This window comes from Erythrolamprus reginae, chromosome 9 (assembly GCF_031021105.1).
Source record: "Erythrolamprus reginae isolate rEryReg1 chromosome 9, rEryReg1.hap1, whole genome shotgun sequence".
Taxonomy (NCBI): domain Eukaryota; kingdom Metazoa; phylum Chordata; class Lepidosauria; order Squamata; family Dipsadidae; genus Erythrolamprus; species Erythrolamprus reginae.
In genome coordinates, this window is record NC_091958.1 from 13,172,720 (window position 1) to 13,197,706 (window position 24,987).

Below are 24,987 nucleotides of genomic sequence, written 5' to 3' on the forward strand. Positions count from 1 at the left end.
TTCCTTTCTTCTCCTTTCTTTTCCTTCCTTCCTTCTCCTTTCTTTTCCTTCCTTCCTTGCTTCTCCTTTCTTTTCCTTCCTTCCTTCTCCTTTCTTTTCCCTTCCTTCTTTCCTTCCTTCTCCTTTCTTTTCCTTCCTTCCTTCTCCTTTCTTTTCCTTCCTTCCTTCCTTCTCCTTTCTTTTCCATCCTTCCTTCTCCTTTCTTTTCCTTCCTTCCTTCCTTCTCCTTTCTTTTCCATCCTTCCTTCTCCTTTCTTTTCCTTCCTTCCTTCCTTCCTTCTCCTTTCTTTTCCTTCCTTCCTTCCTTCTCCTTTCTTTTCCTTCTTTCCTTTCTTCTCCTTTCTTTTCCTTCCTTCCTTCTCCTTTCTTTTCCTTCCTTCCTTCTCCTTTCTTTTCCTTCCTGCTCCTTTCTTTTCCTTCGTTCCTTTGTTCCTTCTCCTTTCTTTTCCTTCGTTCCTTCATTCCTTCCTTCCTTCTCCTTTCTTTTCCTTCCTTCTTTCCTTCCTTATATACCCACTCTTTTTTTCTCTTTCTTTCATTCTGTTTCTTTTCCTTCCTTACTTCCCCCTTCCTTCCTTCCTTTTCTCCTCCCTCCCCTATTCTTTTCTTCCTTTCTCCCTGTCTTTCATTCTTCCTGTTTTCCTTTCTTCCTTCTTTCCTTTTTATTTATTTATTTTATTTGTTCATTTGTATATTTTGTCAAAAACATGTACAAAATAGCAGGTATTGGTAGAAACATATAAGCAAAGTAGGTTCAGGTAAATCCGGACAGTAGGACAGTAAGACAGGGATGGTAGGCACAATGCTGTGCTTATGCATGGCCCTTCCTTCCTTCCTTCCTTCCTTCCTTCCGCTTCCTTCTTTCCTTTCCCTTTCATTCTTTCTCTATATCTTTTCCTCCCTCCCTCCATTTCTCTCCTTCCTTCCTTCCTTCTTTCTCTATAACTTTTCCTCCCCCCTCCATTTCTCTCCTTCCTTCCTTCCGCTTCCTTCTTTCCTTTCCCTTTCATTCTTTCTCTATATCTTTTCCTCCCGCCCTCCATTTCTCTCCTTCCTTCCTTCCTTCCTTCCTTCCTTCCGCTTCCTTCTTTTTCTATAACTTTTCGTCACTCACTCCATTTCTTTCTCTCCTTCCTTCCTTCCTTTCTTCCTTCCTTCATTCATTCATTCTTTCTCTATATCTTTTCCTCCCCCTCCATTTCTCTCCTTCCTTCCTTCTTTCTTTCTCTATAACTTTTCCTCACTCACTCCATTTCTTTCTCTCCTTCCTTCCTTCCTTCATTCATTCTCTATATCTTTTCCTCCCCCTCCATTTCTCTCCTTCCTTCCTTCTTTCTTTTTCTATAACTTTTCCTCACTCACTCAATTTCTTTCTCTCCTTCCTTCCTTCCTTCCTTCCTTCCTTCATTCTTTCTCTATATCTTTTCCTCCCCCTCCATTTCTCTCCTTCCTTCCTTCCTTCATTCATTCATTCATTCTCTATATCTTTTCCTCCCCCTCCATTTCTCTCATTCCTTCCTTCCTTCCTTCCTTCCTTCATTCATTCATTCTCTATATCTTTTCCTCACTCCCTCCATTTCTCTTTCTCTACTCCCTCCCTCCCTTTTTCTCTTTGTCTTTTACTCTCTCTTTCTTCCTTCTTTTCTTCCTTGCCATAAACACAAATACACCCACACACCCAAGTACTCAAACACACACACAAGCACAGACACAGACACGTCCACATACAGACACATATGCAAAACCTTCTCTCCAATCTCCTCCCTCACTAAGCAACCAGCTGTTTGAAAAACCATTTATCTTCCTTTGCATATTAGGGTGTGGGCATTTTACCTACAGTGGCGCTGAACGTCGACCCATTGTAGGCAGCAGGAGTGCAAAGCACAGAAAACAGTTTCTGGCAGCCAAGGCAGATGAAAGAGGGACAACCCACCCCCACCCCCCCTGATTTATTGAACTGCAAAGTTGCATAACATTTCCAGTCCGACTCTGGCGACCGAAGGAGATGGAAGCGCTAAATCCACGCAGTGTCCTGGTGACGGGATCTAATCGGGGCATCGGCCTAGAGCTGGTCAAGCAGCTGGTGGGGAAAAAAGACTCACCAGAACGGATCTTTGCCACCTGCCGCGACCCAGAGGGACCTCGTGCAAAGGTGAGCCCTGCAAGGAATCCACTGGGATTTAATAACGTTGCTCTAATGGCAAGCAAAGGGTGCTTGGGAAAGGGAATGAGATGGAAATCTCTTAGCAAGCATGCAAATAATTTAATGGCTTTCTGCTTTGTGTTCACCTTCACATTCTTAGAGGTAGAGGTACAACAAGCAGGAAGAGGGAGATGGTGACCCCGCTGTATACAGCACCGGTGAGACTCAATCTGAGTATTGTATTGGCAGTTCTGTGTTAGCAAAAACTTCAGAAGAGTAGTGATTTCTGACAGTCTCAAAATGGGTGAACAGTGCAGTCAGGTGGTAGGGAAAGCGAGTAGAATGTTTGGCTGCATCGCTAGAGGTATAACAAGCAGGAAGAGGCAGATGGTGATCCCGCTGTACAGAGCGCTGGTGAGACCACATTTGGAATACTGTGTTCAGTTCTGGAGACCTCACCTATAAAAAGATATGGATAAAATTGAAGGGGTCCAAAGATGGGCTACAAGAATGGTGGAAGTTCTTAAGCATAAAACGTATCAGGAAAGACTTAATGAACTCAATCTGTATAGTCTGGAGGACAGAAGGGAAAGGGGGGATATGATCGAAACATTTAAATATGTTAAAGGGTTAAATAAGGTTCAGGAGGGCAGTGTTTTTTCATAGGAAAGTGAACACAGGAACAAGGGGGCACAATCTGAGGTCAGTTGGGGGAAAGATCAGAAGCAACGTGAGAAAATATTGTTTGACTGCAAGAGTAGTAGAGGCTTGGAACAAACTTCCAGCAGACGTGGTTGGTAAATCCACAGTCACTGAATTTAAACATGCCTGGGATAAACATAGATCCACCCTAAGATAAAATACAGGAAATAGTATAAGGGCAGACTAGATGGACCAGGAGGTCTTTTTTCTGCCGTCAATCTTCTATGTTTCTATGTTTCTTTACCAACCTCAGAACGGCTTCCGAAGCATCTTGTGTTTCTTTCATTTTCTGTTTTTAAAAAAAATATTTTTATTCATTTATAAACTTTAAAAAATACATAAAAGAAAAAAACAAGTAAGACATTATACAATACAAACTAAAAACAAAGACAAAACCTACATTTATACATTTAAGGTTATTTTACAGTACATATATCGACTAGAATTTTACACTTGTTTACCATTTTTAACTATTTCTACTGTCATTATTTATTAATTAATTAGACTTCTATGTCTATACGCCTATTACAGTGTTTTCCAGCCATGGCAACTTGAGGATATCTGGACTTCAACTCCTAGAATTCCCCAGCCAGCATTCGCTGGCTGAGGAATTCTGGGAGTTGAAGTCCAAATATCTTCAAGTTGCTAAGGTTGGGAAACAGTGCTCTAAGGATCTTAATTATAACACCACTGCTTAATATATATATATATATATATATATTTCTAAGCATTGATATAATATAGTAATATATTTATTTGTCCTTACAATCTTGATACTAATATCCTAATGCTTAATATACATTGCTCAAAAAAATAAAGGGAACACTCAAAGAACACATCCTAGATCTGAATGAATGAAATATTCTCATTGAATACTTTGTTCTGTACAAAGTTGAATGTGCACAACAGTATGTGAAATGGATTGTCAATCAGTGTTGCTTCCTAAGTGGACAGCTTGATTTCACAGAAGTTTGATTTACTTGGAGTTACATTGTGTTGTTTAAGTGTTCCCTTCATTTTTATGAGCAGTATATTATTATACAAGTGCACTAGAGTGCCTTCCGTCCCCTGTCCTATTGCTCTCCTATATCTCCTATACCTTTCTTCTATTCCTATATCTCTTCTTCTATTCTTTCATTGATAGGTTCTATTGCTATATCTTCTTTTCTATTATTTCTTAGATATATTTTACTATGAGTATCTCCTCTATAACCTTCATCATGCATTTTATTATGTGTATATAGATATATACCCACTAAACCCCTCATTGTGTATTGGACAAAATAAATAAATAAAATAAATAAAATAAATAAAATAAATAAAATAAATAAAATAAATAAAATAAATAAAATAAATAAAATAAATAAAATAAATAAAATAAATAAAATAAATAAAATAAATAAAATAAATAAAATAAATAAAATAAATATAATAAATAAAATAAATAAATATTATTTTATAAAGCGTCTCGCATTTCTATCTTTCAGAGCTTGAAGAATCTAGCTGCCCAACACCAGCACCGTATAGAAATCATACAGCTTGGTAAGTTATTGGCTTTTGCACTTGCAACCTACAGCCCTTCCGTTAATTCTGGCTCCTAACTCTCAGCATTGATTGTCTTTTCCTGGTGCAGTGAATGGCTACAAAAAAATGTACGACTGCAGGGTGGGTGGTTTACTGGGTGAGTGTGGCTTGCTGGTCACGTGACTAGGTAGGAGTGGCTTGCTGGCCATGTGACCAGGTGGGAGTGGCTTGACAATCATATGAACGGGGGGGGGGTTAAAGGTCATGTGACTGGGAGGGAGTGGCTTACCGACCAAGATACAAAACATATATACATACATTTATACCTTTAAGGTTATTTTAACGGTACATACATCGACTAGGTGTGCTTGGACTCTTTTTCAGTTGATGAAGTCACATTATTTGAATAGCCACCAAAAGGACCAATGACAGGCAGCATTATTTGTTGAGGAGCACAGTCACATTTTAAGATTTTGTACTGAACCCACAAGGTTCAGTGCGATAACAGATTAGGCAAGTAGCTCAAGTTTCTTGAATTGGTATCAAAGTTCAGTCCTAGATAATGATTAAAATGCTTAAAGCATTTATAGGTCAAAACCTACTATTTAATTATTTCCTATTTTAAAAGTATTTAAGGATCATACTAAGGTACTAGAGAAGGAAAGACAATAAAAAAACAATTAAATATTCAATAAATAGTGCATAAACTTACTACTCCCACTTGTCCAAACCCCACTTGGGGGCAGCAGCCCATCATTGCACTGGTGGCTCAGCAAGGTCTCGATGATCTCTGGTTGCCCCCCCTGTCCTGAGCTGACTTGTATGGGGTGAGCCGCTGTAGATTTTTAATGTGCAGTATTAGATTTGTTTTAGACGCTTTGTTTCTATATTTATTCTGTGAGCTGCCCCGAGTTTTTGGAGAAGGGCAGCATACAAATCTAATAAATAATAATAATAATAATAATAATAATAATAATAATAATAATAATAATAGGATTTTTTTTTGAGACAGAAGTAGAGGTAGTCCTTGACTTATGACCACCTTTGTGCCCAAACATTCTCTCACTAAGTGAAACATTTATTAAGTTAGTTTGTCCCATTTTTGCAACCTTCCTTGCCACAGATATTAGTCAAACTGTTGTGAAATGAATCTGGCTCTCTCCATTGGCTTTGCTTGTTGGAAATTTACAAAAGGCTGTAAAAACAAAGCCATGTATTTGTTCTCTGCTATTGTCGGATTTTAAGCCAGATAAAATTGTACGTGGCCAGTTAACAGTTGCATAATAACATTAAAAAAAAAATTAAGAACCCAAGTCCAGAAAAATTTCCCAGGATATTTGGGAGTGCCACGAAGGCCCAGCCAGTTTCCTGCCATTCCACCTTTAATCCTGGCCATCTCGGCCCTTCCTGGGCTGCCAGAGGAGCCTTTCGGTGGCGCTTAAGGAGGCTTTGGCCGTGAACAGAGGGTTGTCCTTTCTCTGGGCGCTGCCTCAGAGTCCCTCCCTTTTTTTTTTTTAAGCCTTAAAGTTTTGGATTTTTTTTATTCCCCTCACCTCACCTTCTTCCTTCGGCAGCGACTGTTCTCCTCCTCTTCTTCCTCCTCCTCCTTTCACCCAAATTCCAATCTTTTATTTCTTTCCTAATGTGTTTGCACACATTATTTGCTTTTACATTGATTCCTATGGGAAAAAATGCTTCTACTTAAGAACTTTTCTACTTAAGAACCTGGTTACGGAACGAATTAAGTTCTTAAGTGTATGTATATATATATATATGCCAAGACCGTCATATATAAAAATATATGTATTACATATTTTTGCTGAATATTTAAAATTAAGGGAGACTAGGATTAACTAAAGTAACTGCCTTGAAATGGCCCTGGGTTGGGCCTAGAGGCAAAAAGGAGGTGTGACGTTCCTTCAATATACCAGGGTGATCCAATAGAAAAAACACATATACTGTATATTCAAAAACTAGCCGTTACAATACAAAAATATGATTGTTATTGATGCACATATCTGTATATAGTGGGTACGGCTAGCTGATGAGGCCAAAATAAGGTGGAAATAGATAGAATTGTTGGCTATCAATAAAATTAACTGCCTTGGAAACGGCCCTGGGTTGGGCCGAGAGGCAAATAAGGAGCTGTGATGTTCCTTCAATACACCAGGGTGATTCGACACAAAAATATGTAACCCTTCCCTGGTACAGAGCTGAAGGGATTGGATACTGTAGCCTAGAGGATAATTCTCTGCCTTACAAGGCAAAGGTCAAGTCCCAGTGGGTATGGCTAGCTGATGAGGCCAAAATAAGGCTGAAATAGATCTATTCTAGTCTCCCTTAATTTTCAAATTCAGCAAAAAAAACCAGCAACAACATGTGACATACATATATATATATATGTATATACAGTGTTCCCTCGATTTTCGCGGGTTCGAACTTCGCGGAACATCTATACCACGGTTTTTAAAAAAATATTAATTAAAAAATACTTCGCGGTTTCCCCCCTTATACCACGGTTTTTCCCGCCCAATGACGTCATATGTCTTTGCTAAACTTTTGTCAGCCTTTAAAAAACATTTTTTAAAATAAACTTTAATAAATAAACATGGTGAGTAATAATCTAAATGGTTGCTAAGGGAATGAGAAATTGTAATTTAGAGGTTTAAAATGTTAAGGGAAGGCTTGGGATACTGTTCATAGCCAAAAATAGTGTATTTACTTCCGCATCTCTACTTCGCGGAAATTCGACTTTCGCGGGGGGCCTCGGAACGCATCCCCTGCGAAAATCGAGGGAACACTGTATATACAGATATGTGCATCAATAAAAATAATGTTTGTGTATTGTAACGGCTAGTTTTTGAATGTATCTTTGGTCTTCATGCTGGGTTATAAGCAGTGAAAGGCTCCCAAAACTTTTACTGGGCGAGGCTTATGCAGGACGCCTTGCATTTTCTTTCAACATCTTTCAGTGCAAATTGGGTGCTCTGGGGTGGAGCTCCATTTTTGCTCCCCCAATGCATTCCCATTTTTCCAGGAAGTAGCCCACCCCTGAGTCTGGGTCTCCATAATGGGCAGAAAAGTGGAAACACACACTGGGAGGTTTTAAGTGAAGCTGATTGCTGGAACTGGGCTACGCTTTTGGTTAACCCCAAGCACTTGGGGTGAGCATACATGTTGCACAGGGAGGACTTCATGGTACTCTCATCCTCATCGAAAGGTTTTGTGCATAGGAAGCATGCGCAGGAGTCGTGCGGGTCATCAGTACAGCTCTTATTGGGTAGAGTGTTTGCCTGGCATGGTACATCACTTACAAAGTATGCTGCAATGTTCTACCTGTCAATGACTACTTCAGCTTCAACCGCAACAACACAAGAGCACGCCGCAGATTCAAGCTTGATATTAACCGCTCCAAACTTGACTGTAAAAAATATGACTTCAGCAACCGAGTTGTCGAAGCGTGGAACTCATTACCTGACTCAGTAGTGTCAACCCCTAACCCCCAACATTTTTCCCTTAGACTATCCACGATTGCCCTCTCCAGATTCCTTAGAGGTCAGTAAGGGGCGTGCATAAGTGCACCAGTGTGCCTTCCGTCCCCTGTCCAATTGTCTCTCCTTATCTCTTTTATCTTTTCTTCCTTTCTAATATGTTCACCTATACTTTTATATCTTTTCTTCTATTCTTTTCTTTACTTATATTATTACATATCTTTCTCTTCAATGTGTATTATGTATTGGACAAAATAAATAAATAAAATTAAATAAATAAATAAATAAATAAATAAATAAATAAATAAATAAATAAATAAAATAAAACCTTTCTTGTTTCTCTTTCAGACACTTCCGATCCATCCAGCATCAAAGCTGCTGCAGCCAAAATTACCGAACGTTTACACGGAGCTGGGTTGAATCTGTTGTTCAACAATGCTGGAATAGTAAAGCCGTCCAGTCTGGAATCAGAGACACCAGAAAACATGTTAGAGGTGTACAATACCAATGTTGTTGGTCCTATGGTAATGGGCCAGGTAGGAATATCCTTCAGATCTCTCCTTTGGACTAGATCTCACTGAGCAATAGCACTTACATTGCTTGGGGAGTTCACTGAAACTCAGTCTGTCAAAACATGATGCCCAGTTGGATCTCTCCAATACAGAATTAAGAATGCCAAAACATATGTCCTAATATTAATGGAATGCACTGAATGTCACAAGATTTACTGCTGATTTTCTGGTGAATAGAGTAGAATAGAATAGAACAGAATGGAACAGAATAGAACATAACAGAATAGAACGGAACAGAACGGAATAGAATAGAGAAGAATTTTTTATTGGCCAAGTGTGACTGGACACACAAGGAATTTGTCTTTGGTGCAGATGCTCTCAGGGCACATAAAAGAAAATATGCATTTGTCAAGAATCATGAGCACTTAATGGTGGTCATAGGCTACAAATGAGCAATCAGGAAACAATATTAATATAAATCGTAAGGGTAGAAAAAACACGTTACAAGTGGGAGGAGATGGGTGATAGGAATGATGAGAGTAGTAATGCAGCCTTAGTGAATAATATGACAATGGTGAGGGAATTATTTATTTAGCAGAGTGAGGGCTTTCAGGGGGAAAAAACTGTTCTTGTGTTTAGTTGCCTTGGTGTGCAGTGCTCTATAGCATCATTTGGTAGGAATTGAAATAGTTTATGTCCAGGATGTGAGATCCCTGTAAATATTTTCACAGATTTTCATGACTTGTGCAGTATACAAATCCTCAATGGAAGGCAGACAAGTAGCAATTGTTTTTTTCTGCAGTTCTAATTATCCTCTGAAGTTCACAGTTGGCCAATAAAGAATTCTATTCTATTCTATTCCATTCCATTCCATTCCACCAAAAAAAGTCAGAAGTCATTGCCTTTTCTTTCTCTTTCCCTCTTTTTCTACGCCTTTCCCTTATGGTTGCCCTCCCTTCTTTTTCCTACGATTTTCCTACTATTTTGCATTTTATTATTATTATTATTATTGTTATTATTATTATTATTATTTTGTTTGTTTGTTTATTTATTTTATTTACTTATTTACTTATTTATTTACTTATTTACTTATTTATTTACTTACTTACTTACTTACTTACTTACTTTCTTTCTTTCTTTCTTACTTACTTACTTACTTACTTACTTACTTACTTACTTACTTACTTACTTACTTACTTACTTACTTATTTATTGAATTTGTATGCCGCCCCTCTCCGTAGACTCGGGGCTATTATGAAATAATAATAACATTTTTTAAAAAAACATGTTCATCAGATGTAACTTTCTCCATTAGGAAAGGGCAAAAGTTTGCACCAGGATTATAAAAGTAGAAGAAGACAACCTTTGATGAATAATTCCTGGACTACCATATGCAGCCTCGGTGGCGCAGTGGTGAGAGTGCAGTACTGCAGGCTACTTCTGCTGGCTGCCCGTTGCCAGCAGTTTGGCAGTTCGAATCTCAGCAGGCTCAAGGTTGACTCATCCTTCCATCCTTCCGTTGTTGGTAAAATGAGGATTCAGATTGTTGGGGGACAATAGGCCGACTCCGTAAACCGCTGTAAACCGCTTAGAAAGGGCTGTAAAGTACTGTAAAGTAGTATATAAGTCTAAAGTACCATTGCTGTTGCAAATTCCCAGGGTGACTTTTCCGTCCATAGCATGCCGTGTTTTTCACAAACACACCTCTTTTTTTTTTCAGGTTTTCCTACCTTTGCTGAGGACGGCATCCAAGAACAGCCTCCTGAAAGGAATGAGCTGTAGCAAAGCGGCAATTGTTAACGTAACCAGTGACTGTGGCTCCATCACCAACGTTCTGGCATGGGACATCGGGCAAATCCCCAACTACCGTTGCAGCAAGGTTTGGAGAAGACTTGGTCACTGCCCAGATTGCAATATAAATGTCAGATTGATAGATCTTTGCCTGTATAGATTTTCATATAAAATCTCAGACAACAAAGGGAGTGTCCGACTTATTTGCAATCCCAACGGAACTGAAAAATTCAGTTGCTAAAAATTTCATTTAGAAATATAGAAACATAGAAGACTGACGGCAGAACAAGACCTACTGGTCCATCTAGTCTGCCCTTATACTATTTCCTGTATTTCATCTTAGGATGAATATACGTTTAGCCCAGGCATGTTTAAATTCAGTTCCTGTGGATTTACCAACCACGTCTGCTGGAAGTTTGTTCCAAGTGTCTACTACTCTTTCAGTAAAATAATATTTTCTCCAGTTGCTTCTGATCTTTGCCCCAACTAACTTCAGATTGTGCCCCCTTGTTCTTGGGTTCACTTTCCTATTAAAAACACTTTCTTCCTGAACCTTATTTAACCCTTTAACACATTTAAATGTTTCGATCATGTTCCCCCTTTTCCTTCTGTCCTTCAGACTATACAGATTGAGTCCATTAAGTCTTTCCTGATGAGTTTTATGCTTAAGACCTTCCACCATTTTTGTAACACGTCTTTGGACCTGTTCAATTTTATCCGTATCTTTTGGTAGGAGAGATCTCCAGAACTGAACACCGTATTCCAAATGTGGTCTCACCAGTGCTCTATACCAGTGTTTCCCAACCTTGGCAACTTGAAGATACTTGGACTTCAACTCCCAGAATTCTCCAGCCAGCAAATGCTGTCTGGGGAATTCTGGGAGTTGAAGTCCAGATATCTTCAAGTTGCCAAGGTTGGGGAAACACTGCTCTATACAGTGGGATCACAATCTCCCTCTTCCTGTTTGTTATACCTCTAGCTGTGTAGCCAAGCATTCTACTTGCTTTCCCTTCAGTTGCTAAACAAAATTTCATTTGCTAAACTGGTTCAGTTGCAGAACCAGGATGTGCCATTCATATTCCTGTTTTTACACTGCCCCCTCTTCTAGGCTGCTTTAAACATGCTCAGCAAATGCCAGTCCCTGCAATATGGCCAAGATGAGATCCTGTGTGTTGCACTGCACCCTGGATGGCTGCAGACAGATATGGGAAGTGGAAACGAAACAGTAAGTGGCTAGTAGCAGAATCTCTCTTCCCATAAAATTCATACAGTGGTACCTCTACTTACGAACTTAATTCGTTCCGTGACCTGGTACTTAAGAAGAAATGTTTGTAAGAAAAGGGATCAATGTAAAAGCAAATAATGCGTATGATTGTAGAAACCACAGGGAGGGTGGAGGCCCTGTTTCCTCCCAGGAGATTCCTAAAGAGGCCCCACAGAGGCTTCTCCCTGCCTTTTCCAGCCCTGTTTCCTATCAGGACTGTTGTGTTTGTTTGAATTAATATGAGAAAATCGCTGATTGGTTTAAACGCGGCTATTGGAAAATAGCCACGAAAGTTAAATATTGACAGTTAGCAAAAGCCCGCGGTTTTGTAACAGTATAAATAGGGCAACGGAGTAGCCGTTGCCCCAGTTCGAATAGATACTTCGAGAGCGAACGTTAATCTGTCTCAGCACTTCAATAAATGAAGATTTAGTTCAACCAGACTCCGAGTGGTGATTTAACAGTGGCGACGAGGAAGTCGGACTCCCGCAAAAGCAACCATGACCTCGGCCATGGCTCCACCACCGCCTTTCTTCAATTCTGACTCATAATCTTGGACTTCTTACATGTCCAAATTCAGAATTTTTCTCCAGGCAAGCAACCTACACGATGCAGAAGACGACAGGAAAAGAGCCATTTTCTTGAGCTATTGCGGACCAGCTATTTACAGCTTGGCTTCAACTCTCGTTGACCCAGTGGTGATTTAACAAGGACATTCCTAGAGAGGCCCCACGGAGGCTTCTCCCTGCCTTGTCCGGCCCTGTTTGTTCCCAGGAGATTCCTAGAGAGGCCCCACGGAGGCTTCTCCCCACCTTTTCTGGCCCTGTTTCCTCTCAAGAGATTCCTAGAGAGGCCCCACAGAGGCTTCTCCCTGCCTTTTCCGGACCTGTTTCCTATCAGGACATTCCTAGAGAGGCCCCACGGAGGCTTCTTCCTGCCTTGTCCAGCCCTGTTTGCTCCCAGGAGATTCCTAGAGAGGCCCCACAGAGGCTTCTCCCTGCCTTTTCCGGACCTGTTTCCTCTCAGGAGATTCCTAGAGAGGCCCCACGGAGGCTTCTCCCTGCCTTGTCCGGCCTTGTTTGTTCCCAGGAGATTCCTAGAGAGGCCCCACAGAGGCTTCTCCCTGCCTTTTCCGGACCTGTTTCCTCTCAGGAGATTCCTAGAGAGGCCCCACGGAGGCTTCTCCCTGCCTTGTCCGGCCTTGTTTGTTCCCAGGAGATTCCTAGAGAGGCCCCACGGAGGCTTCTCCCCACCTTTTCTGGCCCTCTTTCCTCTCAAGAGATTCCTAGAGAGGCCCCACAGAGGCTTCTCCCTGCCTTTTCCGGACCTGTTTCCTATCAGGACATTCCTAGAGAGGCCCCACGGAGGCTTCTTCCTGCCTTGTCCAGCCCTGTTTGCTCCCAGGAGATTCCTAGAGAGGCCCCACAGAGGCTTCTCCCTGCCTTTTCCGGACCTGTTTCCTCTCAGGAGATTCCTAGAGAGGCCCCATGGAGGCTTCTCCCTGCCTTTTCCAGCCCTGTTTTCCCCCAGGAGATTCCTAGAGAGGCCCCACAGAGGCTTCTCTCTACCTTTTCTGTCCCTGTTTCCTCCCAGGAGATTCCTAGAGGGGCCCCACGGAGACTTCTCCCTGCCTTTTCCGGTTACAGTTTCGGCGGCTCGGGTTTGTAAGTGGAAAATGATTCTTGAGAAGAGGGAAAAAAATCTTGAACACCCGGTTCTTATCTAGAAAAGGTCGTAAGTAGAGGCGTTCTTAGATTGAGGTACCTCTTGGCAACTTTTTAGGCTTACGGACTTCAACTCCTCAGTTGGCCTGAGGAATTCTGGGAATTGCAGTCCATAAGTTGTCATGTTGGAGACCCTGGATTTACCGTTTGTGAGCTGCTACATTAGCACGCTATTACATTAATTCATTTTCTGGCCTTTCAAAACTTTTTGGAAGTTAAGTTATAGCGATTCAGTAGCTAGGAATACATTTTGTGGCAATACATTTTGTCCTCTGTTCGTTGCACTTGGTTGGGATTGTTTTTTTTAAAAGGAAGATGTTGAATAGTCCATTAAGATTCTCTGCATCAGATAAAAATGAAAAAAGAACAAAAAAGAAATTTATTTCACAACAAATTAAACATTTACGACATCACGAGAGAAATGGAGGTAAAATGAAGTTGGCATATTTCATTCATGTTTATTCTTTTTTTATTCTTTTCCCCCTCTTTTGTTCTTTCTCCTTCCTTCCTTCCCTTTTCTTTCTTTCTTTGTTTCTTTCCCTCCTTCCCCTTTCTTTCTTTCTTTCTTTCTTTCTCTCTCTCTCCTTCCTTCCTTCCCCTTTCTTTCTTTCTTTCTCTCTTTCTCTCTTTCTCTCTTTCTCTCTCTCTCTCCTTCCTTCCTTCCCTTTTCTTTCTTTCTTTCTTTCTTTCCTTCCTTCTTTCCTTCCTTCCTTCCCTTTCTTTCTTTCTTTCTCTCTCTCTCCTTCCTTCCTTCCCCTTTCTTTCTTTCTCTCTCTCTCTCTTTCTCTCTCTCTCTCCTTCCTTCCTTCCCTTTTCTTTCTTTCTTTCTTTCTTTCCTTCCTTCTTTCCTTCCTTCTCCTTCCTTTCTTTCTTTCTTTCTTTCTCTCTCTCTCCTTCCTTCCTTCCCCTTTCTTTCTTTCTTTCTTTCTCTCTCTCTCTCTCCTTCCTTCCTTCCTTCCTTTCTTTCCAGTTGAAAGCCCCAACTACAGTTGAGGACGGTGTGGAAGAAATTCTTATAACACTGTCCCACCTCTCCGAAAAAGAAAATGGCACCTTCGTGAACAGCGATGGAAAACGTCTTCCTTGGTGATCCAGAAAGTTTCAACTAACCTGCCTTTTAAGAACAAAACCTGAAGAGCCCTGAAGACTGGCCACAATAAAAGTTTTGATTTGTAACTTTCCTTAAAAACCTTAAAACCTTGGCTCTGGTAATTGGTTTTGGGCCCTGATGGGGGTCTTTAAACCTGGAGGAATAAGAGCAGGGGTGGGCTACTGCCTGGATGGGCGGAACACAGTGGGGTAGCAAAAATGGAGCTCCACCCCAGAGCCCCCAATTTGCATTGAAAGATGTTGAAAGAAAATGCATAAGCCTACAGTGTGGTAGTAAAAATTTTGGTAGCCCTCCACTGAGTAACAGAGATGGTCCCACCTTGTGTACCTGGTTATTACTGAGTTTCCCCGAAAATAAGACAGGGCTCTGCGGCTGGGGTTTGGAAGCCGCAGAGCTGGAGTTTGGTGGTGTTGAATATGTATTGAGTTAATGTGAATAGTTGAACCAGACATGTTGAATGTGATTGGGTCAAAAGTTGACCGGGAAAATTTAAGTTGGTGATAGTTGCATTTAAGCAGGAAAGTGAAAGAATAAAAGCGGCAATCTGACATTGTTTCAGTCAGTCGCGCCGAGCGTGGAGCGGAAAACTTACGTCCCGGCGGAGTGGAGAACTTTGTCGCAGGGCCCAGAGGAGCATGTTGCCTTTTCCTGTGTTCAGCTATAAAACTTCTTTGCTTTGCAGATTGGCCGACTTTGCGATCAGGAGAAGGAGAAGCTGCCCGACTCGACTTGGCCCATTCCTAAGGTGAAAACACATCCCGTTTTTTAAAAATTGGGGCTTTTAAAAAATGACGCAGGACAAATTGCTCAAAAACGGGACTGGACTGCCAAAAGTGTGGCATCTGGTCACCTTATACTTATCGCCACTACCAGGGCAATATGCATACAGCTCCGCATTGCCACCATGCACACCTTGTGAGGGTCATCTGGTGGTGAGGTCCACTACCAGTTCTATAGAACTGTGTCGAAGGTGAGGTCATCCTGGCAGGTCACATGGCCGGCTGGTCATGCTGTGTTAGGGTCATCTGGTGGTGGGGTTACCCTGGCCGGAAGTCATGTGAGTTGGTACCATCCTTGTTTGGTTTGGCTACCTACCACACGAGCTACAAATACCTTCCGCCATTTCTTACCTACATCCTCTATATCCAGTGAAGAGCTATCAAAATTTTTACTACCACACTGTAGGCGTGGCTTCTTTTGTAGGTGTGGCTTTATGGTCATGTGACCAGGTAGGAGTGGCTTGCCGGCCATGTAACCAGGTGGGAGTGGCATCACAACCGTGAGACTTGAACCTCAAAACAATACCATATCAATAGACTCAAAACAAGCAGGTCATCAAATTCACCCACATCCTAGAGGTGAACAGCTGTAGAACAGTGAAATGACAGAAACATCTCACTTAGAATTTTGAAAGCACATTTTGAGCATTGTCATCAAGGTGCCTTCATGATTAAAATGGCCACTCACAAAATCATCACTTACTCAAAGGCAACAATCTAAAGTGTTCCTTGCTACTTTCACAGCCTAAATGAACATCCCAAAACGCTCCATTCCACCTAACAGTCTTAACCCTCCTTCCTGCAGACTACCAAACAAAATCAAGGTTTCTGGCAAAACATGTTTCAAGCATATTTTCTATTTTCCCAAACTTGGCAACTTTGAGACTTGTGAATTTCAACTCCCAAAATTCTCCAGCCAGCTATGAAGACCTCTGTTCTAGAGAAGACTATAGCCATTTGGAAAGGAGGAGGAGGCAGAAACCCAGATCACATAGAATTAATTCCTGATCTTATCTCCTTATACTTTTCCCAGACACTTTTGTTTGTAGCAGAATCGCAAGCTTTGGGGGTTTTAAATGCTTTTGGGAAGAACGCAGAGGCTGCCCAAAGAAGACGCCCTGCATTTTCTTTCAACATCTTTCAACACTTTAGATTGTTGCCTTTGAATAAGTTATTATTTTGTGAGTGGCCATTTTAATCTTTCGGTGCAAATTGGGTGCTCTGGGTTGGAGCTCCATTTTCTCTACCCCACTGCGTTCCCCCACATCTGGGCAGCAGCCCACCCCATCTATATCTCTATATACTTCTATATCCCTCCAGAATAGAAGGCAAGATCGCCTGTACTACAAGCGTAAAGACGTGAGTGAAAATATTCAGTATGACCTAAAATAGTAAATATGCCTGAAGCCATAGAAGTGAACAATACTGTACATTTTAGTTCCATTAGATGGCAGCAGCTAATAAGACACTGTTGGTAAGAAAAATAGTATCCAATATTCTTTCTGGAGATGCATTAAAGTTTGTGTGAACACATATAAGTAACCCAAATCACTAAAAATAAGCCCTACTTCGCAATATTTTCTGCACGCTTTGGAAAAATAAATAATACCAAGGCAAACTTTGTTTCTAGATTTTTTAAAATCCCATTTTTATTATTTTAATAGAGTTGGTCAACTTATCTATTATTCCTTCCTCCTACTATTGGCTTTTTTGAGTTGAGTTGAGTTGAGCTGAGAGAGTGACTGGTCCAAAGGTATCTGTTCTGTTGAGCTCTCTGGTAGAATCCTCCCGAAAATGCACAAATACAATTTCAAACACACACACGTTTGAAAATTCAAAACAATGTTCTTTATACCGAAAATTCAAATAAACGAAGTCCTCTTTTTGTATAGCTGAGAGCACTCATCTCCAAACAAACTGGTAATTTGTACAATTCCCTTATCAGTTCTGTGATACTTAACTTGCAGCTGTGAGGCAATTCACAGTCCTTCTTCTTTCACAAAGTGAAACACACTTTGCTCTGGTTTAGTTTCAAAGCAGGGAAAAATCAGCACACAAAGGTCAAAGTCAGCAAGGCAGTCACGAAACACAACGATCAGATAATCCTCCACAATGGCCAAACCCACAGGTTGCTCTTTATAGCAGCCTCACTAATTACCACAGCCCCACCCAACCACAGGTGGCCTCATTTTCTTTGATAATAATCTCTCAGTTGTTGTTGCCTATGCATTGCTCTCTGCATGCGTGGCTGTATCATTAACTCTTGTTTGAATCCAAGGAGGAGCTAGATAATTTATCTCCTTCTGAGCTGTCTGCCACACTCTCCTCCTCCCTGTCAGTCATGTCTTCTTGGTCAGAGGAGCCTTCACCAGCAGATTCCACCGGGAGCAAAACAGGCCTGCAGCATGTGGATGTCTCCCCCACATCCACAGTCCTTGGGGCAGGAGCTGGGCCAGAGCTAACCACAACAGATACCCAGCTGGTTTTCTTGCCCAGGGTGGGACTAGAACTCTCTCACACCTGGTTTCTAGCCCAATGCCTTATACCCCTTGGACCTGCCCCCATGAAATTGCCAGAATAACCACAACATCATGTCTTCCATCCTATTCTATAAGGTGATCTGGTTAATGTTCTCAAACGTTGCCATCAAATGGTAGCGGGTCAAATCCCCCCCAAAATAGCCTTTATCTTCTGCCTGTCAATGAGTCATTTGGAATCGGATTCATCAAAATTATAAATTGCTCATAGTTTACAAATCTCAATCTTTCATGGGGATCCCAACCAATCTGTTGCCCAGTACCTAAAATTTTGAGGCTACCACGTGACTATTTTATATTATTATTTAAAAAAAACCACACAGATTTGTTCTCAATTTTTATTTATTTCATACAATATAATCTCTTTTTAAACAACATATTGGAGGTTTTGGATGGCATTTTGGCAAGAGAATTTACAGTCCAAGTAAAGACCGACCTCTTCAGATATAGAGAACAGGAATTGATTCTTGTAGATTTAAGTGTATGGTTTAGAGCAGGGGTGTCAAACTCAAGGCCCGAGGGCCAAATTTGGCCTTTGGGGTGTTTAGATGTGGCCTGTAGGAACATCCTGGAAACAATGAAGAATTGGCCCTGCCTCTGCCACCGAAAATGGAGCTCCATTTTTGCCAGCTGAGGGTTGCAGAAGGCTGTTGCAGCTGAAAATGGACCATGGAAGCCCGTTTTCTCCAGCAGAATGGTCAGGCCACCACAGGCTGACTCGGCACCTCAAGAAGGATATAATGGAACTGGAAAAGGTACAAAAAAGGGCAACAAGAATGATCAAGGAAATGGAGCCCCTCCCTTATGAAACCAGATTGCAACGCCTTGGTCTCTTCAGCCTTGAAAGACGGCGTTTAAGGGTTGATTGATCGAAGTGTATAAAATCATGCATGGGATAGAAAAGGTGGATAGAGAAAAAATATTTTCTCTATCACACAATACTAGGACAAGGGGGCACTCCCTAAAGCTCATAGGTAAGAAAGTGAGGACAAATCAAGGGAAATATTTCTTCACCCAGAGGGTCCTTGGTTGATGGAATTCACTCCCAGAAGAGGTCGTGACAGCTGTCAGCCTTGATAGCTTTAAGGCAGGATTAGACAGATTAATGGATGTCAAGTGTATTGGAGGTTATTGAAACGGATGTCCAAGTGCCGCCTCTATGTTGTTTGAGGCAGGCAGGATTCCCTTGGGTACCATTTGTTGGGGGTCAAGGGAAAGGGAGGGTCTTACCTCCACTTTCTGCTCAAGATCCCCATGTACAATTAGTGGGCCACTGTGTGACACAGAATGCTGTACTCGATGGGCTTTGGCCTGATTCAGCATGGCTCTTTTTATGTTCTTATGGCACAAGTGATGTTGAACTAGTCATGTCCCCCCTAGCCGCACACACACACCCCTGCAAGGTCAAACACAACCCTGATGCGGCCCTCAATGAAATTGAGTTTGACATCCCTGGTTTAGAGAGATTCCAGAGATCTGGAAAGAAAATTATCCAGTAAGAAATCACTGCACCAAGCCAAAGCCATTGGCCTGCCATAAATAGAAAAGTACTGTGAATTGGGGAGGTGTGGTTGCAGGAGAGGGATAGATACTGGCCACAATAATTTCTTTTCCAGAGATTCAAGGTCATCTTTTGTTCAGCACTAGCCGGAAGTATAGTGGAGGATAACCAGAGTGGTCCATATGATGAACTTGTGGGTATGGGGACAAGGGATGAACCTTAACCTGGCTGGAGATCTGTAGAAACATAGAAACATAGAAGTCTGACGGCAGAAAAAGACCTCATGGTCCATCTAGTCTGCCCTTATACTATTTTCTGTATTTTATCTTAGGATGGATATATGTTTATCCCAGGCATGTTTAAATTCAGTTACTGTGGATTTATCTACCACGTCTGCTGGAAGTTTGTTCCAAGGATCTACTACTCTTTCAGTAAAATAATATTTTCTCATGTTGCTTTTGATCTTTCCCCCAACTAACTTCAGATTGTGTCCCCTTGTTCTTGTGTTCACTTTCCTATTAAAAACACTTCCCTCCTGGACCTTATTTAACCCTTTAATATATTTAAATGTTTCGATCTTGTCCCCCCTTTTCCTTCTGTCCTCCAGACTATACAGATTGAGTTCATTAAGTCTTTCTGGATACGTTTTATGCTTAAGACCTTCCACCATTCTTGTAGCCCGTCTTTGGACCCGTTCAATTTTGTCAATATCTTTTTGTAGGTGAGGTCTCCAGAACTGAACACAGTATTCCAAATGTGGTCTCACCAGCATTCTATATAGCGGGATCATAATCTCCCTCTTCCTGCTTGTTATACCTCTAGCTATGCAGCCAAGCATCCTACTTGCTTTCCCTACCGCCTGACTGCACTGTTCACCCATTTTGAGACTGTCAGAAATCACTACCCCTAAATCCTTTTCTTCTGAAGCATTTGCTAATACAGAACTGCCAATACAGTACAATACTCAGATTGTAGGGGAAGTTAGAATTGGGTTGACTAAAGTTCATTACCAACATGGCTCTGTTAATAAATTGGAACTTGGAAGAAGGCCAAGGTTTGGATTTATTTCTCTGATGTTATTTGGAGCGCTGACACACTGCTTTATAAACGGCAGTCAGTGACATCTAGAAGTATTCGGATAGATCACTGGGACCTGTAGCCTGGAAGAGGCTGGCTGACCAAGGTATTATGGGCACTGCACCAGACAGAGTAACTAAACCAAGGGAAAGTTGGAGAACATGTGGCACAGCAGGACAGAATAAGCACCGACAGAGGATAGAAAAGTTGCATTGCCTTTGATGAGAACATCGTCCTGCAATGGGGAGAAGCAGACTCTTGGTGTGGTCTCACCAGGGAATAAGAATCCCTTCCCAGTTAACAAACGTGCCAGTGTTTTTCTCAGAGAGGCGGCCAAGGGTTTTCAGAATAGCCTGTAAACTCTGCTCCGTTGTCAGTGAAGGTGATCCCTAGAAAGGAATTGGCAATGGGTGAAGGAAGTCAACAGTGGAAAAAGTCTAAAAGCCTACAGTAGTAACATCCCTGGGAGAATTCAACTCTGTGGTTTCTTCCCCAAACCCCAAAATCTTTCACGTTACATTATCTACAGCAGTCGACCTCTCCCCGTTTCTAAGAGATCTGTAAGGGACCGGTATAAGCGCATCACTGGGCCTACCGTCCTTGTCCTATTGTCCACTTTTATCGTTACTGCTTACTTACGTTATACTATTATTATTTATTATTATTTATTGGATTTGTATGCCGCCCCTCTCCGTAGACTCGGGGCGGCTAACAACAGTAATAAAAAACATCATGCAAATCCAATACTAAAAACAACTAAAACACCCTTATTATAAAACTAAACATCCATATAACAAACATACCATGCATAAATTATCAAGGCTTAGGGGGAAAGAATGTCTCAATTCCCCCATGCCTGACGATAGAGGTGGGTTTTAAGGAGCTTACGAAAGGCAAGGAGGGTGGGGGCAATTCTAATCTCTGGGGGGAGTTGATTCCAGAGGGTCGGGGCCGCCACAGAGAAGGCTTTTCCCCTGGGCCCCGCCAAGCGACATTGTTTTGTTGACGGGACCCGGAGAAGGCCCACTCTGGTCGCTGGGATTCGTGCGGCAGAAGGCGGTCTCTTCGATACCATGGTCCGGTGCCATGAAGGGCTTTACTATCCTCAACTATCCTAAACTAGATAGATACACCAATTTCCTTAAATTTCTGTAAAGAAAAAGTAGTTTAAAAAAACATATCAAATAACAGAATTTTAAAAAACATTAAAATATGTCAGGTTTTGATTGATTTGAACATGTTCAAACATTATGATGCCAAAAAGTCAAGTGTTTCCATTTTTTTGTCCATCCCCTATAGACAGACAGACAGCCCCGGCCATGTGACTAGGTGGGAGTGGCTTGATGAGGAGAAAGATGGACACTTTTGAATTGGGATGCTGGAAACGATAATTACTCATCCCATGGACTCAGTGAAGGTCTGCAAAAATATGTACTACCATGCTGAGGGCTTGGCTTATTTTGTGGGTATGGCTTGCTGGCCATGTGACTAGGTGGGAGTGACCTGATGATCATGTGACCGGGGGTGGATTAAAGGTCATGTGACTGGCTTAAAGTTGGCCAACTTGAGGTCACTCACGTCAAGGGTTAGGGTTAAGGTGCCTGACTTTTCCTCGCCTCAAAGAGATACAATTTCCCCATTTATTTGCTATTACTGAACATATAAAATATACTATTTAATTTTATGTATATATGCCATAAGTGTACATACATATTACACAGGCAGACAAAAATATACATTATCTACTACCGTGTTTCCCCGAAAATAAGACACTGTCTTATATTAATTTTTGCTCCAAAAGTTGTGCTATGTCTCATTTTCGGGGAGGGGGGGGGTGCCTTATATTTCTCAAATAAGACAAATTCACAGGCAGAAAAGCTGACACCCCCAAAGAAAGTGTACCGTATGGTACACTGATTACGGTATGGTACCTGTCAGTATGGCACCCACACACACAAACGACGGCACTTATATGGTACAACAGTATACTCCCGCTATTGCAGCTTCCGGCCACCAGAGGAACTACAGTCTACGCACTGTAGTGGAGACTGTAATGGCGGTGAGACAGCAGCAGACTGTGTCTGCTGTACTGGACGGTACAAAGCGATGGAAGGGGCCAGCAGGGGACGCCACATTATTACGGTACCGCTATGAACAGCTTTGAATGGTACCGTATGTTTTCCCACCGTACTGTATGTAAACTTGACTACGCCTTATTTTCGGGAGGTGCCTTATATTAGCACATTCTGCAAAACCTCTGACATGCCTTACTTTCGGGGTACGTCTTATTTTCGAGGAAACAGGGTATATAAGCTGTATGTACACACACATACATGCACAGCTCTTCTAAAATTAGACACATTCAACCTCATTTATTGTGATAGGAAAAACATACCCAGATCCCAAAAGGGAAAAAAAGGAAAAAAATTCAAAAATTTTCTACCGGTTCCACGTACCTGACCGTCCCCATAGGAGCACATCAATGAAGCCACCCCAGAATACGGTGCGGTTCTCAGCTGCATTAGCAAGAAAACGTTATTAGTCATGAAATTATCATCGAAGGACAACTCTTCCTGAAGAAGAACCAAGCCTCTGCACACCAGCAAGCATCTGTGATGCTGGCATGTCATGTCACCCCCCATAATTAAGGGAAAAAACCCTCTTGATCAGTCCAGAGCGACACATTGCTAGGAACCCACTTATAATGTAATTTTCGGCAATTTTTTCCAGCGTCTCTTGAGAAACAGCTTCTCAGCCGTGCTTCAAATGAAGAATAAAGGTCAGCATTGACGAGGACAGGCGAGAAGGCTTCTTCCAACATGGAGACACCAGGAAAAAAATTGCCAATAATTGCATCATCAGTGGGATCCTGGACTGCACCACTAGGAATCCACCACTGCCCTTGTGTGCATTGATCTCATTGGAGGGAACTTGCCCACAGCATCGTAAAAAAAAAAACCCCACTATCTGGACTTGACAGAATTGAAGAGTGTCGTAGAAACATAGAAGATTGATGGCAGGAGAAGACCTCATAATAATAATAATAATAATTAATAATAATAATAATTTATTGGATTTGTATGCCGCCCCTCTCCATACACTAGTCTGGTCCATCTAGTCTGCCCTTATACTATTTCCTGTATTTTATCTTAGGATGGATCTATGTTTATCCCAGGCATCTTTAAATTCAGTGACTGTGGATTTACCGACCACGTCTGCTGGAAGTTTGTTCCAAGCGTCTACTACTCTTTCAGTCAAATAATATTTTATCTCGTTGCTTCTGATCTTTCCCCCAACTAACCTCAGATTGTGCCCCCTTGTTCTTGGGTTCACTTTCCTATTAAAAACACTTCCCTCCTGAACCTTATTTAACCCTCGAACATATTTAAATGTTTCGATCATCTCCCCCCCTTTCCCTTCTGTCCTCCAGATTATACAAATTTCACCTGACTGGTTTTCAGGTTCAGTGTGTTCCAGACAAACAAACAGAACATAACTTTAATTTCGTTCATTGGCAAATAAAAAGTACACTCAGTCCAATGAACGGTACACAATTATCTCCGAACAACAAGAATGTAACAAAGCATTGCTCTGTTTTAGAGAGATGACTCCCCCTCCACCCCTTGATCAGTACAGCGGTACCTCTACCTAAGAACGCCTCTACAACCCTGCTGTTCTGTTCGGGTCTGTGAGACCCGAAATCAAAGTTTGAGTCCCTGTAAAAAAATTTCCCTGCATATCTGAAACTTGAAATTTCATGACTTTTCATCATTTCAGGGGTTCTCTCTATGAGAATTTTTTTGGGGGGGGGGGGTTTCCTGCTGGGGAAAAAAAGTCCCACTTGTTCTGTTCCCGGATCACCCTGACCCGGACCGAAAACTCTTCATTTGAAGGGCTTATGTTTGGTCAATTAGAAAACTTTTTTCACTTGGAAAGTAGTCTGAACATTTCTGCACACAATGATATGAAAATTAACTGAAAAAAATTATGCATATTGCTTAATTTTGATTATAAAAGACAGACACCCGCCCATTTTTGTGATTTTGTTTTCAATTTATAGATAGTTTAGCTTGCAAAATGTGTTCAATTTTACTAAAGTTGGTGTGGGATTGGTAGTTTGAACATTTCTGAATATAAGAAAAATATAAATGAACTGAAAGAAATGATTCTTATTGGTTGTTTAAAATTATAAATAAGCCCTCCCCCCCCCTTGGCTGCTGGCAAACATTTTCACTTTATATTTTCTCAGGCTCCAAATCCGAAATATTTTTAATATCTTATGCATTCATTTACTCAATTTAACATTGCTTATCATCAAAACAATATTTTTGGGGTGGGGGCTAATTCTTTTCTAGGCAAAAAGAAAAAAGAAATCACGTCGAGTCTGTTTCTGGTCGTATATGACCGGACCAAAAAGAATTTTTTTAGGTACTTGAATTTGGTCTTTTTGAAAACTTTTTCCACTGGGAAACTAGTTTGAACATTTATGAACGTAATGATATGAAAATGGAACTGAAAACATTGAGGCTTATATTTTTATTTTGATCAAAAAGCCCCTCCCCCCATTTTTTCTGAATTTCGTGTCAATTTATATTTTTTTAGGCTACAAATCTTTAAGGAATTTCCCCCAAAAAGTTTTGATATACTAAATTGAACAATCCTGAACATAAGAAAAATAGAAATGAACTGAAAAAAATGATTCTTATTTGTTTATTTTTGCCACAAAGGGCCCCCCCCCCGGCCTTGCTGTGTGCCATTATTTTCACTTTTTATATACCGTATATTTGGCTAGAAATATTTGGAATATCCTTTTGAAAAGCAAGCATATTGT

At 41.2% G+C, this 24,987-nt stretch overlaps 2 protein-coding genes across 2 annotated transcripts in view; one reads left to right on the forward strand and one right to left on the reverse strand.

Annotated features, from left to right (window-relative positions):
* Positions 1–1,998: 1,998 nt before the first annotated feature.
* Positions 1,999–14,348, forward strand: LOC139171858 (C-signal-like). The gene is made up of 6 exons (XM_070760316.1): positions 1,999–2,152; positions 4,333–4,387; positions 8,209–8,396; positions 10,093–10,251; positions 11,272–11,388; positions 14,122–14,348. The coding sequence occupies exons 1-6, from the start codon at positions 2,006–2,008 to the stop codon at positions 14,239–14,241; spliced, it is 786 nt and encodes a 261-aa protein (XP_070616417.1). The 5' UTR covers positions 1,999–2,005; the 3' UTR covers positions 14,242–14,348.
* Positions 14,349–17,902: 3,554 nt separating this feature from the next.
* Positions 17,903–24,987, reverse strand: part of LOC139172513 (C-signal-like) — an 18,508-nt gene continuing 11,423 nt past the window's right edge. Inside the window, exons 7-8 of the mRNA XM_070761662.1 lie at positions 22,613–22,672; positions 17,903–20,545 (exon numbers count right to left, since the gene is read on the reverse strand). Of these exons, the coding sequence (XP_070617763.1) occupies positions 20,426–20,545; positions 22,613–22,672 (180 nt within the window). The 3' untranslated portion in view covers positions 17,903–20,425. The remainder of the gene's footprint in view (positions 20,546–22,612; positions 22,673–24,987) is intronic.

Bases quoted from the DNA above. Each gene is read 5' to 3' on its own strand.
- LOC139171858 (XM_070760316.1), top strand. From the start codon at position 2,006: ATGGAAGCGCTAAATCCACGCAGTGTCCTGGTGACGGGATCTAATCGG. The intron at 2,153-4,332 runs GTGAGCCCTGCA...TCTATCTTTCAG, and splicing joins CAGAGGGACCTCGTGCAAAG to AGCTTGAAGAATCTAGCTGC. The intron at 8,397-10,092 runs GTAGGAATATCC...TTTTTTTTTCAG, and splicing joins GTCCTATGGTAATGGGCCAG to GTTTTCCTACCTTTGCTGAG.